Below are 17,845 nucleotides of genomic sequence, written 5' to 3' on the forward strand. Positions count from 1 at the left end.
AAGCAATTCCACAATTGTATACAGTTAATTAATTTAATTTGCAATTATTAATAGAAAAAACATTGCAATAAATAATAACATAATTTTTTTAAATTATTATAATTTATCCGACTAGTATAATTAGGTCACAATGGTTTTAATATTTAAAGAATTAGAAACTCATAGTTATAATTTTAAACTAAAATTTAAATTTGTTAATGTATATAAAAAATTGTCTCATCCCAAACTTGTTTATTTTACAGTTTATTTATTTACAATAATAAATTAAATTAATTTATTTCATGCAAATGTGGAAATGCTTTAATTTCCATTTTCTTATTTAAAAAAGAAAATATTAAATTATAGAACCTGAAGAGCGAGACAAAGAACCTCGGAAACGTTTAGAAAAATAATATACGATTTAAGAAGTATTGTGTTTAAATTTCTGACTTTGAGGCAGGATAAAACTTAATAAATACATTAGAAGACATATGATTAAACTACAGATAATGAAAGTTTAATTAATTAAATAATATTTTTTCTTTAAGATTACTTCAAGTTTTAGAATAAACTAAATTAAAATAAAATGTGATGCACAATGATATATTTTAGTGCACTATATAATCCTATACAAAGCGTAATATGTATTTCTTTATGAATTTAACACAAATAATTTATTGGCATTTAATTACCCGGCAATGGCGTGATCACAAGGAGTGTATGTTTATATTTTTACGTTTGAAGACCTAAATTATTCACAATCAGTGTGATCCAGAATAAATTTGAAAATATATAATTTTTTTTTTAAATTATTCTCGACTATGTTTAATAAAATATCGTGTGTTAATACCTACATGATCAAGGCAAAATAAAAATAAATAATTTATTTTTTAAAAATTAATCCGTACTATCCTTGACGGATGGAAGAACTAGTATAACTATATTAAAAAAGTCCTGGGTTGTTAGTAGAGTTGACATACATGAATATTGAAACATGGTGTAGAAGTCATATGTAGATGAAGTAAATTTTGCCCCATGAATTTGTTTCTGTTGACATAGGGAAACAGTGTTTGGAAGTACTTGATTACTTTTTCGGTTTTGAATAAAAAGTATGCGAATACAAGTACCATGTATAATATAACAACTACGCATTCAACTATTGTAATTAATGTTTGCGCACAATAACATTTCATTTATTTAATTTTTTTCTTTTATTAATATTGAAGATTGATATTTTTTAATTTTTTGATTACATTTAACAATAAATAATCGACCTATTATTTAATTGAATTTTAGTAACGTATTGTAATAGTATTTAATAGGGAGCAGCAGTAGCAGCGTGGTAATGTGCCAGTCTACCAACCCACAGGTTGTCAGATCGAATCCCGGTCCCATCCGAGTTTTTTCAAGCATAAAATGATGCAAAATTCGCTTAAAACCTCCTCCCTGGGCATTTGTGAGGCCCGTTAGCCAATGGGTGGCACTCACAAAAAAATAGGCGTGGGAGTGACGAATCCACCCTACGAATAAACCACGTCAAGAAACGCGTGATGTATTAGGAAATATATCGGGCGAGGGTCTAAGTCCTCGCCCGATATATTTCCTAATATTCCGATATATTACCTCCATGGTCTGTGGCCCATTTAATAATAATAATAATAATAATCAAGGACATAAAGGTGCGCTGTTGGTCCGCAACAATGGCATTAAGGTCTGTTTACAATAAAATACCAGATGCATCTGCATTTATATAACTTTGAAGTCTCTTAGCAGCCATCAGCTATTGCCATACCATACATCGCAAACTGTCAGCTTATGAAAGCGATTTTCTACCGTCATACTTTGCCGTCATTGTCATCTACAACCACGACATTTATCATTAGCATGTCAGACAAATAGACATTATTAGTTTCACCGAGCAAGCGACAACGTGGTTTATTGCTCATCAAATACTTTTTTTTTGTTTTATTAAATAAGACTTTTATTTGATTAGTTTCACCGAACAGGCATTATCATTTATTATTGTTCATTAATTTTTCATGTTAAAGAAGACTTATATGTGATTTATATAGTTTGTAATAATTAATTTTGTATATTTTCTCTATTGTTTCAATTTTATAATATTCTATTTCTTTTATTTCATTTTACTAATATTACTAACCATATACTTCATTTTATTTACGATATTAATAATTATATATATTTGTTTCTTTGTGTGATAGTTTCTGTAGATTCTTTTACAGAATTTCCTTTTTTTTTTTTTCATTTTCTTTTTCTTTTCAATCTTTCAATTACGATTACCACCTGGTGTTTACACCATTCAGATAATTCCGTTGGATTCCGTTCAACAATTAATTTTAAAGTTCATCAGATTAACGTTGAAAATTATAAGTAAACTTGTAATAAATAATTTCTCGTATTTGAATAGTATGTGATTGGACATTTTGAGTAATTTCGTAATAAAGTATTCGTATTAGAATACAATTTGCTTATTTTAGTATCTTACACAATTTTAAGTAGTGTATATAAGTACTGAGTACAAAGTTAAATCAAGTAGTTATTTCCTTACCTAAAAGATACCTAAATCTAGGAAAGAAATATTAGGGGTATTCATGATCTTTAGTTTAACATGTTAAAACGTGTTAAATGGAAAAACTTATGTTAAATGGAGAAATATTTCCTTCTTTTACCATGTTAATACGATATAACATGTAACATGGCTGAGAGTCTGTTACTAGGTCTGTTAAATGAGAATGACGTCACGAAACAGCTGAGTTTGTCACTGTTTTATTTGTTGTAGTGTTAAGTTACTTACTCGTATTTTTTTTTCTTCTGTCTTGTGTTTTAGACTTAAAAAATACAATCAGTAGACAAACTTTTACAATTCTACTTTTCTTATTTTTATCTATTATCATTATCTACTTATTTTAGGCATGTTGTAATAAATTGCTGTAATCAAAACTTAGAACTAAACAATAACATGAAGTTTTGGAAGGAAAGGTTACTAAACAAAATGCTCAAAAAATACGCTAGGAGCTCTTATGCATTTACCATTTACACGACTTTAAATAGGGCTGCTCACAATTCTATACTTATAACATTTAACAGCATAAAACATTTTACATTTAACACAATATCCTGAATAACACTATTGTATGCAAAAAGTAAGCTGTACTCAAAGTATTAACTGAAGAATCATTATATATATTTTTTTTTAATATTGATAACAAATACTCGTATTCAAAGTGTTTTGAGTATGAGTTCTCTGTACTAATACTTACCGTTTTTTTTTATTACATACTAATTAAATATACTCGTATACCCAATAAGTACTCAAGTACAATTTACCCAGCTTCGTGCAGAAAGCTATCATCTATATTAGTGACTACTACTATGCCAAGTACCGATGTTCACAGATGACAACTCATATATTTAACATATGTATTTAAGCGAATATCAAACTATGTTTCATCTCTTGAAATCTATCAGGATATAAGATAGGGTTGTCGCCCGATTCTATTCTTCTAAATAATGTTTTTCTATTACATTTCTTTGTTTAAATATTTTTAAAAATCACACAATAAGAACTGTGTGGACCAATATTGAGCGTGATATTCTACATTATGTAATTTTAAAATATTATGAAACATTATTCGACTTTATGTTTGACTAAATTTAATAAGTGGTATAAGGGTAATGAAGAACTCCTTTTAATTAACCAATGAAGCTTTATTTATTTTCTTCATCCCCTCTCCCATTTTATTAAACGAATGAACGATATAATTATTTAATTGTATCCGTCACAATAAACATCATTTATCAAACTGACCCGAAACAAGCGAAAATGTATTACAAATTAATTAATAAACAAATAAAAGATAGTACCAAAAAGTGATGGGGTTATAGACATTTTAAGGTTGTAAGGATAAAATGCTGTTCAGATGACTCGTTCATGGGGGAAGGTGGTAGTAAAGCCTTCAACTTAGGTTTACGCTGTCAAGAAAAAATAATGGCTACATCAAATTTTCGTATTTAAATATAATTAAAACTTATTGTTAATTTGTAAAAATATCAATTATAGTTTCGAAATGAAAACTTCGAATTTTGAAACCCTGAACACGTAAATGATTCTTATATTTTCTTACGTGAAATAAAAAAGTTCCAAAGAACCAAACCATTATTATGTTATAAGCAAAATATACTAAACATAAATCCTAAAGAATATAACTGTAAAATATTATGATCAGCTAGAACATTTTAGTTCGCGATATAGATTGCGCTGGGGAAACGTACAGAGAATACGTGCTTAGCAGTTAGCATAAATTGATGCAGTCGACAATTTCTCTTCTAGCAATAGTAAAAAGGATCATACAGATTATATGGGCCGCGTTTGAAAGTTGAAAGCGAGTAAAAGCGCCAATTTCGTCTGGCATGAGACAGCAGAGGTGCAGGTTGGAATCTGACCTGGAGGTCGACTTTTATTTCAGTGGCGGTCACTGAAAATTAAAACTTTACCCCCCTCCCTCCCCGCCATGGTAGGAATAGGGTGGTAACCTATAAATACATAAACATAAACCTTCCATATGACAGAAAAGGGGTTCATAAAAAAAAAAAAATGATTATATATAAACAAACTAATAGAAATCAAACTAAAATCTATAATAGTTGACCGTAGACTAATAATTGGAGAAGTTTGTCGGGGGGTGCGGTCAGCAACTAAAAACTAAATAAATAATTTATTTATTTACCTTTTTAGTTTTCTAGACACTACTTGCATATCTTATATTATACATATCTTCTTACCTACATGATATTATATTTCATCTTCACTGTTTCCAATCTACTACGATTATCAATCAATTAAATTCTTTTTTACTATTCAATTATCAGTTATCAATTTTTTATCATTTATGATTCAATTCAAAATCTTGTATAACTCCAAATTTGTTTGTATACCATTCCTTTTCAATTTTATGTTTCTCTAAATGTTGTTGTTATCTCTTTTGTTCTATAGCCCTGATGAAGACCTGAAACTCAGGTGGAAACGTCGGCATAAAATAAATAAATATGGTTTTGTTTATTTATGTTGTTCTTTGCTGACCGCAACCCCCCCCCCCCGACAAACTTCTCCAATCTAAAAAATCTTATATTATTAGAAATAGACAATGGATTAATATACACAAATATATGAAGACCTGAAATATATAAAACAAAATTAAAAGGTATGATTTCTTATTAATAATTTGAATAACAAAAAAATAAAAAATACGATTCTTTCACATGAGAAAGGATAAAAATAATTAATTTTTTACAAACAATGAGAAGATCAAAGACGTTTTATCCTGTTGGAAACAAACAAGACCACTATGGATGCATACGGAAGACCTACTTCTGAAGTGTACTATCGTCAGCTCTTGAAAATAACGAAAACCAAGTCGTTAAAAATCTCTTTTATTCTACCGAGTACGTTTCAGTGTTTTTTTTTTTTGCGAAGACTTTCCATTATTTATTTATGTTTCATATATGATTTATATTTATAATCATCTACCCCTTGAATAGCAGACCCCACTGCCAGACATATTAGATATAGTACAGTTAAACATTTGGAGTATTCTTATTCCACTGAACCAAGAAGGAAGGATGAAGCAACGGGCAAGTTAAATAAATCTGAATACGGATTTTACATCAGTCGAGTGTAAGTCCAGCCATCAATAAACCATGACCATTGTGACCAATCAATTTAAACAGAAAACGAAGAAAGAGATTTAACCAGGAACATTAACCAAATTTAATCTCTTTCGTCGTATCAAGTTTTAATTTTCATTTTTGTGTATTTTATTTTATAGTTGTCATGCTAATCTCTGTATACAATGAAAAGTTAATTCTACGCCTTTGTTCAAATATATTCATACAGTCCACTAATTAAACATTCCAATTATACATGAAACAGTCCACTTTTTATCACTCATAACATAGCCAGCTCAAAATACATTTTTTTTTTAACCTAGGTAATACTTAGCTCAATCTAAATTCCCTTGATCATGAAACAATATTATTTAATACTAAACCAAAGTGGTATAAAATATTGAATATTAGAAGGTATAAATAAACAGGGGGGGGGGACGTTTAACGGAAACTTTTCGTTGCAATGAGTCAAAGAAAGTTTATTTGATATAAGGGAACAGCTGAAACAGATTGGAAAAAAATACCAGTATAGAAATACAGTTTTATTTTTAAAAAAAAAATAATAAAAAAATAAAAACTTATATAGAATATTAATTTTCTCGAGCGACTTGTTCTTATTTAATTCATTATTAACTATTTTTTTAATAAAGTAAGGCACCTCTCTTTTCTTAAACCATCCCTTGTATTCTCCTCGCCATGCAGCTGATTAAATTGGAAACCCTTTGCTTTTCTCCTGGATACATCTAAAAGCATTAACCTTCACTAGCTAATAAGTTCTTTGTCTAGCTATGCATCAAAGACGTTCTCACCTAGAATGAATTGAATTTCACTATTAGAAGTGGGGGACTATTATGTTCTCGCAACATTACGCTGAGTCTTCTTAGGAAAAAAACAAGCACAGAATATAATATAACAGTAATGGACAATAGTGACAAAGCGAATATAATTTTCCTGAAAGTAAACTGCTCTCACAAACGATGTGAGAAAATTATAGCTAGTCTTAAAGGCCTCTACACGATCATTCAGAACAACAGTAAAACCAAAGATGGACATTCAGATTCACCGTGTAGGGTTAATGCTCCCAGTTTATTAAGAAAATTTTGAAATCCGATCATCCATAATTTGAACTGGAATCAACAGGTTCCCAGATCGCATAAATATATCATTCACAAGAAAAATGAGAAAAGCCATTTTTATTTATTTAGCCACTTAAATGAATAGCCAATATTCAGTGAATGTTTTGAAACAAGTCGAGATTTAAGAACCAGAAAATGATTGCATCAAATTTGTTTAGTTTGTCCATCTATAATTATACAAAAATATTTTAAACTAAAGACTAATTTTTTTTTTTAGCAAACAGCTCAACAATGTTCTGATTTTTATGTCTTAAATAATTCAAACCTGCAGATTTTCATCAAATATTCGTATCCCGCTTAAAACATATATTCATTTACGGCCTAGCTGCTAGGGCTCACCGTGGTTTATATAAGGTAAAGGTATATATAATTCAGGGTCAATATATATCTTAACTGGTAAACTGGCGGGGTAACTTAATTACTTATTATCGTAAGGAATAATTACTATAATAAATACGTTACCTAAATACAGTTGTTATAAAGTATGCAGCTTTACCAGATGTGTGTTTAATAGAATTTCTTGATATTTTGTTGTTAATACGAATAAGCATGACATCGCTATTAATTCGAAAGAATTAAAGAGAAGGAGGAGGCATACCAAATGCGAGACTTCTGGTATGAATAAACCAGTATATATTATTATTACTAATAATCAGAAGAGAAAGAAAAGAAAATTTAAAATATAATAACAGAAGATAAATAAACAGAAAGTTTAAGGTGGAGAAAAATTCAAAATTAATATATATATATATATATATATATACACACACAGATATGTTTGTATTATACTTTAAAAAATAAAATATTTCTTGTAGGATGTAAAGGATATTGTCGTTTAATAAAGTTTCCAAATGAATGATACGAGACCTCAGTATGACTGTATGCGTCAAACAGTTGCACAGTAATTAACTTTTTAAATAACCAAACACAATTTTTGAATAAAACATATTTTATTTAAAATATATGGAAACATCTGACAATGAAAATAATACACAGAACAAACAAATGTAAAATATAGAACTTTATATCATCTCCTGTTAATAACCTGGATTATGCCCTAGCTAATTAGGCAATAAAGCTCGGAGGGATTCGCGCTCGGGTCCAGTAAGTTTATCAGGAAAAATAATATCGAAGGTGACGACAATATCTCCTCTTTTCCCAGGTTCCTTGGGATAGGGCAGGCCGTATCCTCGCAGCCTCTTAATCGTAGTAGGTTTAACTACCTCGTTCGACAAATTTAAGGGAACACGATCACCACTCAACGTTGGAATCTGCAATTGGGTTCCCAGCAATGCGTTTTTCAACGACATTTTAGCAGTATAAACAATGTCACTTCCGTCCCTTTTAAAAAGAGGGTGAGGTTTGTCACGTATAATAAAAACCACATCTGCGGGAATTTTTCCCGCACCTTGATCACCTTCCTTGGGATATGTTATTCTTGTTCCTGCTTTCCAACCAGGTTTGACATCTACCGTCAGTATTTTGTCTTCTTTCCTCAAGGAACCATCCGGTTGGATAACTTTCCGATTTATTCTCATTTTCTTTGTAGTACCCTTCATGACGTCTTCTAGGGTAACGTAAATATCGAATTCCAACGGTTTATCTTGAGAATCTCCCATCCTGTCTTGTTCATATCCGTATCCGAAAGGTCTCTTAACTCCTCCGCCAATGTTGCGGTGTCCTCCCATAGAATCGTCGGATTCGTCGAAAAAGTTACTAAAAATGTTAGATGCTCCTCCCATATCGAAAAAGGCTTGAAAAGGATTTGCTGTTCCGAAGAACTGTGCAAATGTAGCCCGAGGGTCTCCATGGAAGGTGTATGTTGCTGAGCCACCGCCGTGGCCTCCAGCTCCGGCATTCAGCCCTTCTTCACCAAATTGATCGTAAATATCCCTCTTTTTGTGATCGCTTAAGACTTCGTACGCTTCAGCAATCTCCTTAAATTTTTCTTCTGCACCAGCAGTTTTGTTTTTGTCTGGATGATACCTTAGCGCTAACTGCCTGTATGCCTTTTTAATATCTTCAGTATTAGCGCTCTTACTGATTCCCAAAATCTTATAGTAATCTTTCCCCATTTCTTTGTCTTTTCAACAGGTAGTCAGTTGTATAGCAGCGTACTGTAACAGAAAATTACCTATGGAAAGATTGTCTTTTCTATTTCTTAAAATGATTATCTCCTTAACTAACTGAAAGCCACCAGTAGAATAAAACTAAATCGTAACTCAAAAATATTACAATACTTTCGCGATTTCTTACACTAAATAACAACTAAAGGTTTTGTGGTCACAGCCCATAAAGTTTCCTTTGATTTATGTACCTAACCTATATAAACAGACAATAATAAAAATAAGGATGGACCGATATCTGTGATTGTACATTATAATGTTTAGGATCACTGATAAAAAGACCAAAACTTAAAATGGCAATCATCCAATAGGAAATGATTTAACAATCCACTGTCATAGGAATTAAATATATCATCCAATCAACCGAAGGCTATTTTTAAGGGGAATATTGGTAAGATAAATGTGGGCCCCAACGAATTTAATTGTTAAAATATTCTCAGAAGCTGTAAAATTTAATAAGAAGAAACAGCGCAAGGGAATTATCAAGAAATTCCTCGATGCATTGAGTGCAATAACACTTAGCTCCGGTTTACTCACCTCGATACATTGAGTGTAAGTACACTCAGTTCATTTTTAACATTGGTTCTCAGTTTTTTATGTTTGGCTACAACTATTTCGCAGCACCCTAATCCTTGTAATTACAATTCACAACACTAATATTTATTAAAAAAATTGTGGTGCCCATCTCCAGCATGAACAAATGGGACAGTTTCCCTTTAAGCTGTTCGAATTCTAAGAAAAAATAGTACAATTTCAAAACAAATGTTCAACCTTTATTGAAACTGAAAATATAATATGGAATATATAATATGGTAAATATAATATGGAATATTATAATATGGTAAATATAATATGAAATATTATAATATGGTAAATATAATAGAGAATATTATAATATGGTAAATATAATATGGAATATTATATTATGGTAAATATAATATGGAATATTATAATATGGTAAATATAATATGGAATATTATAATATGGTAAATATAATATGGAATATTATAATATGGATATTTTTATTAACCATTGATAATGCATAAAATATTTCAAAATCGTTCATTTATTCTAAACAATAAATTATTTGGCTATAAGGACTATTTTAGGCTTATTTATTAATATATTTTTTAAATTAAACTGAAGAGAAAAAAATTAAATTAGTAAAATTTGTTTTTAATGGGAAGAGTGAAACAGTATTTATACCTGATTTCAATTATTTTTTCTTTTGACACAAAACTTGCATCACTGGAGCAAAGGACACAACTAGAAAATTGGCCGAAGTGTGTTAGACGTCATAGATAAGGAAACAATGGGTTGCCAAGTTGCCGGATTCTGCAGTTTAATCACAATATCTTAGTGATAATTTTATATTATTGCCGCGCCAACACTAGCATATACGCTTGAGGCACCCCAGGGCGCCGCGGCACCCAGTTTGAGAACCCCCTTAAAAACCTTTTAACATGAGGAAATTATTACAGCCTAAATTTGAACGAGATATACCACGAAATCATTTAGATTACTCATATCTGACTAAGAAACCACACGACTAATTGAACATGAATCATTATTATTAACACACACAATTTAGATCCAATAATCCCTCAAATTTTATTTTCAGAAAACTCTCCAACGTTTCGACCCTCAGGCCATTTTTAAGTAGAAAATCTTTAAATTTTTTTGTTTTTATATCAATTAAATTGTTCCCTTAACAACATACTGATATTTTTGGCTATACCTTAAATATTAATGTCATTTACTTTAAAAACTTTTCTGCAGGCTAATTGCCCATGTCATATCTTTAAAATTAATTAAATATCTAAATAACATCATAACAGTTTCAAATAATGTTTTTAAAATGATTATTTACTTACATAACTTTTTATATCTTAAATGGACAAACGATATTTGGACAAACGTTCAGCAACTTCACGATTAATATTTTCACGAACAAAATTAATATTAATACACGAATATCATGAAAATTACTACCCCTACGAAGGTATGTGTAATAAACTACTTTAGCACATTAAACTACTTTTAGTTTGAATGCTAGCAGACACCTATCGTTTTCTGATTCCTGAGATATATGTTTTTATAAGTATATATGTTTTAAATTATTTAGAAGATATATATTTTCGTCGGAACAGCTAGAAATTGACATTTTGTAAATTTATTTTGTCAAATATCATAAAAACTACTTCCCTAAACTACTAATACACGTAATACTACTTTATAGTACATTAAGTTAGCTTTAAGTTGAGTGCTAATAGACATATGTACGTTGATTGATTTTTGAAATATAGATTTCTCAAAATAAATTTTTTAACTGCTGATCTTAGCTATATCATGAGAACTATTGTAACGTAAATGGCTCCATTGGGCTCGTATTTAAGAAGATATACTCTTCTTTAAATGATATCCTATTAGGTTTTTCAGTGTTGTTGATAATTTTAAAGATATGGAGCTCCGAAGGAATCAATATATTTTTTTTTTTTTTTTAACGTTTTGAAACAGCCACCATTTTGTATTCCCCCTACCTATACTTCGCAGATTATCAATTGTGACTAGTATTTATACATAATTTTCATTAAAATAATAAAAAATTGGGGTGATATAGCTGCCCTTTTTCACCCCGGCTCTGGTACTAATTAATTACTAACTAATGAACTTTGATGGGTTGTAGCGATTCACATTATTATTATTATGTAGGAGGCTTGCAACACTGACACTAAGTTGTGAAACCTCCTTATAATTCAATTGTATTTTTGATTGTTGTATGTGCTGTGTCATATCGTTAATGATCAAATAAATTGTGTTTTGAAGAGTTTTGGAAATTAGTAACTTTTGTTAATAACCAATAAACATACAAGATTTTTTTTATTACCAGTGTCAACAACCCTGTGTAGCGTATACATAAATATAATTTAATGTATATTAAGACGCACTGATAGAGATAACCTGCGTTGTGGTCATTTCTGAGTATGTCAAATTGTGTTGTGTTTATTATGAACTATTTGTGTTGTATCACGTTATGTTAATATACACTCTATATCACTACCAGAATCTGAAATACCACACTTTTTAAGAGAAATTTTTCTCCCAAACAATTTATAATTATCCACCTGACGTTATTTTAACAAAAATCATTATATGTTTATTTTTTTTTAATATAAGCAGTGAGTTTTCAACTAAAGTTTTATTTCTACATTTCGTTTCATTACACAGAATTATATTTATTCAATATTCATTGATTACGATCGCTAGCCAAATGAATTAATATTTTGTAGTAATGTGTTACCTATAATGAATTAACTGAATTGACTTACATGAAGGATTATGAATCCATTAAACAAACGCCTGTACTCTTAGCATACCGATAGCATAGACGACAGAGTTGTTAAATCAGTGATCGTATATATTAGCTAGCACAAGTTTGGTTTGATAACCTCTCAGCACATTTCGCCATCTGTAATATTGTTTTATTCACAAACCTAACGAAATAAAAGACAATTCACAAATTAAACATGTCATTACTGAAATAACTTAAATTTTGATTTTCTAAAATTTTAACTAACCTAGACAACATTGTGTTGCTAGGGGCTTTTTCCTTGTTGCAACATATATTTTTTAGAGTATTGCTTCAGTAAAATAAAATGCGACATTTAACAGAAAAATATGAGTAAATTTATCCAGTGAAGCCAATTTTCGTTTAAACGCAATTAAACTCTCAAATCTGAGATTTAGTACAAATTAATCAAATTGGCTGTGGAAGGCAACAGTGAGAATTATTTAAAACAGAGATAGCATATCTCAAATTTGTTCCAAGGAGAAGTGAAGCTGGAGTAGGTTACACCCTGTTTTCCAGTTTTACGTTGAGGTAAATAGATATTTCTCCCACCTACGCAATTATCTGAAAAATCGTTTTTTGTATTAATCGAAAATATGAAACGTATTAAATACTATTCTCAGTCATTCAGTTCATTAACAATGGAAGCCATTAAGCCGTTATCGAGAAATTCTCGCTTTAATCAAGAAATTCATGTGAAATTCAACTGCTATAATATTAGATAACAAGAGGAGAGATAATTGATTTCAATGATTTTTTTTGTTATATTTGGTCGAAAAATACTAGACAATGATAGAGAAAAAAATATTTTAATGTTTTATATTATCGCATTCTGCCTTTTCTCTCCATATATCCAATGATTATTATGTGCCAATCAATTTGGTTTTCCATGAATAATAAGAACAAAACATTGTTTTTTGTATTAAATGAGTTTAATGTTATTAAATGTATTAAAAATTAAGACAACCAAAACATACTTTTAATAAAGTATGCCAACATTTCTTTTTTTTAAGGAAAATTCAAATCAGATTTGTTTTCAGTGTCTGAGACATTTAAATAAATAATTATAATACAATTTTTATATTATAGAGAATATTTATTTTCTGCCCATTTCCTTGGTTGTCAAAATAAATCATAACTATTTATAATATTATCCAAATCCAACGTTACTACTATAAGTATAACTATAACTTTATAGCTAAATTTATATGCTCCCAACCCATATCAATGTGGTTTAAATTTTATTTCTTTATAATGGAAAAAAAAGTAGTTTCAACAAAGAAAAACATGTCAAACGCTTTATTTTATATCTCTTGTTTTATTTTGTTTACGTAGTTTTGGGTTGCACTATTTCGTGGAGATTAAATCTTCTAAATCCACTCATAAGTTCCGTGTGTATTTTTGATGTGAGTCGTATTGAAGTTATTGCATTTTTGTGATTTGAAAAAAATCGATTTGTTTACAGAAATATTATGGATTTACACAAACATTTTTAGTAATAAATATTTATAATTCTAATGAGGTGTAGATAATTGACTGATTGGGTGCGGTCAGCAAAGAAAAACATTATTTAAAAAAATGATTTATTTATGACTGCATAAATTATGTTTTTCATTGCTCACCGCACCCCCCGACAATCTCAATTTATAATTCTACTATTATAAAAAATCGTATTTAACAGATTTGATGTGCGAAAAATGAATATCAATTTTAATTTTCAAAAAACAAATTCCACTTTCCTTGGCCAGCTGGGGTAATAATATAACAATTAATTTATTTTATGATGTAGGATAACAAGAAAATATAACAAGTTTCTTAGTTTCAGTATTTAGTTGTTCTGGTTTGCCGCCTGCATTTTTTTTTTTTGTACCATTGTTAATTGATTTTCTAAGAAGTAACGTACTGTTAATTATATACCTTTCATTAAAAACAAAAAAAAAATAGATTTACAAATGTACATTGAAAATAATCTAATGTATTTACTTCAAGTGATCAGTACTTACTTAGGTTAATTTAGGAGTTCCGGACTTTATCGAATCTTAATTACAATTACATGAGCAAGTCTCGGACTTATACCCTTTTGATTAACAATGAACAGTAGAAATGGGTGAACATTCACAAAAAAAAAAAAAAAAAAAAAAAATTAGACAAACTCTTTTTGGAGTCGTTTATAAAGCTAAGATTAGAAATAAATAAAAAAAGAAAAGGTAGGAAGTAAAGTAAAAATATTTATTCGAGATTTCAAATAATTTACACTTTTAGAATCTTCTCAGCACAGATAAGTACAGGCAATGTTTTTATTTTACAACAATACTGAAAACAAAATACTGAACCATTATAAGAACGAAATTTATGTGTATTCAGCATACAAATAGCACACCTACTCTATAGTATATAGTATACTATATACTACATATAAAATTATATAAGAAATAGATAATAGATACACTAATAGACAACCTGCACCCGAGAGAGAACTTAACCATTGAAGTAAATTACAATTTAGGTAAACTATATTACATTTGTTTGTTGAGAAACTTTGTTGTTTGTTTAGTTAACTACTCACTAAATTATTATTAATAAGCGAAATCATTGCAATGATTTATTTATAGAATGAACAAAAACTCATTTAAATAAAAAATATGAAAAACAAGGAGGAAAGCAACATTACCAAAACAACTCACGAGTCGCCTTCGTGTCAAGGGTTCATGAAAAATTACCATTTTTTATGTAATCTTATGAAACGTATTAAAGAATGTTCCCAACAATTTATATGTCCCAAGAGGATCTCCCCACCCTCAAGTAAATCCCCTGCTGAAAGAACAGAACGAAAAATATTATGCGACATCCGGGTGAGTAATTTAATATAATTATTAAGATTATCTTATAAATGAAAGATAATAGGATAAAAAAATGTCTGCCAAGTACAGAATTGCTTTCTCACTGTTTCATATGGATAGCTAGGTACAACATTATCTATATTTCAATTCAAGGGTTCAGAATAAATGTTAGAGAACACGAAATCTGAGATGGGGGGCGAGGGTCCTAGAAGGTCGTAGGTTCGATTCCCATCTGGGTCGGTCAGGAACTATTTCTTGGCGGCCTCGAGAAATGAATCTTAACATTCCAACTCTAGGGCTTTATGGGTACTCAATGGAGGACTTGATAAAAACAAAAGTTATTATTTTTTAATAGTGTTATTTGAGAATAAATTCTACAAGAGGAGGCGAGTTTAATACATGCGTGCTAAGAGATATTCATTTCCATACTGTAATGTATTGGAAGGAATTGATAATATTTATACCAAAACCGTTGCCTTACATTGATCATGACTCCATACAAGTAACTGCTTTAAGGGTAAGATAAAAAGGTTCCACCGGAGGGCGAGAATGTAAACTAATTTTTAAATTTAGCTTAACATAACTAACTAGTAATACCACTTCGAATTTGTGCCGACACGGACGGATCCGAATTTTTTTTCCACATTTTTATGCGAGCCAAGAAAAATTCGCTTATGTAAGCGAAAGTGGAAGATGAGATCTGATACAATCGTTGCGGGACAAACAATATATCAACCCACGCAATCCCTAAGAATTTCTTCAATATCAGATTAACGGTCCGATTAATCATAATTTTTTTTAGACATAAAGTGTTTAAATAATAAAAACTGCAGAACTCAAGAGCAATAAATATATGGGCAGTGAAAGTACTCATTTATATTTTGTGTATTTAATAGATAAAGAGAAAAATAAATAAATAATAATATGAAAAATAGAATAAGATAAGTAAAAACTAAAACTAAATGATACTAACTCCAAGAGCCCGGGTTCAAATTCGGCTGTGGAAAATACTTATTTTCTATTATATAGTAGTCGTGAGTCAATCCCGTAGGTTTCGAAGCCCTCCTGGAGTCCAACCAGCCTTATAAAGTGGGTTCCTTTAATTGAGGAAACGATTGGCGGTTGAGTGTGATCTTGGAAAAATCACCTTCATGTACAACCGTTGTTCTAAAAAAAGGGCTTCCTTATAAACTACCGACCCATGGCCCTTTATAGGCCGTAGCCGTTCACATTATTAACTGGAAAAACTAGGACATTCTTTTTGGTTCCAAGCGCCTTATATTCTGAACCTTCCTATTCCTTACTTTTCCTTAACAACCAACCAATTCACTTCTACCACACAATAAAAAACCTTAGAGTTACCTTCGACCAACACCTCTCCTGGAATAATCATAGTTCCCAGATCACCCGCAAATCCATAACTGTACTTAAACAATACCTAAAATTCAGCAATTCCATTCCTCAGAATACCCGTCAGTATCCTCTCTTGTTTTCCCCCACTTCGACTACGGTTCCTTGGTCCAATCTTCCGGCCTCTTTGATGTTGTCCTATTTCAAGTTTTAAAAATTAAAAACCGACCTATATTCTTGGTCTTCTCACTCTACGATCATCCATCCATCCATTAAACGGATTAACCATATCCCAATCAATTTATTTGTATATGCCCTCCAATATAATCACCTCCTTTAACAAATCATTCGTCATTCGTGCAACATCCTTCTGGAATCCACTTACTATCTCCATTTGTCAATCCTCATCCATCCTTTCCTTTAAACAACACCTATTTCTTCACATACTGCATAATTAACATTATAAATTATAATTTAACTTAAGGTTTATATGTTATATCAACATGTATACTGAAACTTTTTTAAGTGTCTGACAGACAACTAACCTTAATTCGTGAACAATGTATTTATTCTTAGGGGACATTTGTCTCAGAATAATATTATTTGTTTAATCATTCATTCATTATTAAAAATAAAATTAATTAATTTCTTCAAAGTTTAAAATGTAAAAAGGGAATGAAATGCTTTTGTACAAAGCTTCCCTCCCTTCGTTAATGAGGAAGTAAAACTAATAGATTAGCTAAAGTATACTCTACTATACTCTTATAGTTTATATATACATATATTGGATGAGAAAGAAATAATACCGATGAAAAAACACTATAAAATCATTTATAGTTTTCTTTCAATGATCGGCGCTGTGCCAAGAGCTTGTCCTTAGTCAGCGGGTCCTGGGGATAAGAAACGAAGCTTAAGTTCCAAGGAGACTGCAGAGTTAACGCTAACTTATATAAAAAAAGGTTATGACTTCACAAGAGACCACAAGGGGTATAAAAAGCTCTTCTAGCAAGTTCGTATTCCGAAGACTTGAGAAATCTCCTGACTTAGTTTATGAAGTACCAAATTTAGGATCCTCAGGGAACCGTATATAATCTAATAATTGCCTTCCATTGGTCTTATAATAATATTCCATCACTTTTGAAATATTAGCTTAAACGGGAAGAGGAAACTTTAAAAGCTAAATCGAGCAATATTTAAATAGAGCCTGAAATTGAAAAACGGCATGAGCAATGAAAAATGAGCAAACTTGAACAAAAGAGAAAAAGATTCGTTAAGTGCCATTATCATTGTGAAATTTAATAAAAATAGTATAATTTAAAATACAAAAGTGAAAAATACTGTATATACTCCTGGTGCTTAAAGTTTAACAATGTATATATA

General features: G+C 30.1%; 2 protein-coding genes and 1 long non-coding RNA gene across 4 annotated transcripts in view; 1 reads left to right on the top strand and 2 right to left on the bottom strand.

Annotated features, from left to right (window-relative positions):
* Nucleotides 1-17,845, bottom strand: part of LOC106682539 (glycine receptor subunit beta-type 4) — a 409,926-nt gene that overhangs the window by 264,689 nt on the left and 127,392 nt on the right. The gene's annotated exons all lie outside the window — the stretch shown is intronic.
* Nucleotides 7,732-12,484, bottom strand: LOC106682540 (dnaJ protein homolog 1). The gene is made up of 2 exons (XM_014423451.2): nucleotides 12,256-12,484; nucleotides 7,732-8,917 (listed from the first exon to the last, which is right to left on the bottom strand). Exon 2 carries the CDS (start codon nucleotides 8,873-8,875, stop codon nucleotides 7,862-7,864), a length of 1,014 nt encoding a protein of 337 aa, XP_014278937.1. The 5' UTR covers nucleotides 8,876-8,917; nucleotides 12,256-12,484; the 3' UTR covers nucleotides 7,732-7,861.
* LOC106682542 (uncharacterized) overlaps nucleotides 12,485-17,845 on the top strand; it is a 26,290-nt gene continuing 20,929 nt past the window's right edge. Inside the window, exons 1-2 of the long non-coding RNA XR_001343430.2 lie at nucleotides 12,485-12,806; nucleotides 14,888-15,127. This is a non-coding gene — a long non-coding RNA (uncharacterized lncRNA). The remainder of the gene's footprint in view (nucleotides 12,807-14,887; nucleotides 15,128-17,845) is intronic.

This window comes from Halyomorpha halys, unplaced genomic scaffold (assembly GCF_000696795.3).
Source record: "Halyomorpha halys isolate HHAL.00 unplaced genomic scaffold, Hhal_1.1 Scaffold422.1, whole genome shotgun sequence".
NCBI lineage: Eukaryota > Metazoa > Arthropoda > Insecta > Hemiptera > Pentatomidae > Halyomorpha > Halyomorpha halys.

What these genes read in the sequence shown, in the direction of transcription:
- LOC106682540 (XM_014423451.2), bottom strand. Translation starts at nt 8,875, where the DNA reads ATGGGGAAAGATTACTATAAGATTTTGGGAATCAGTAAGAGCGCTAAT.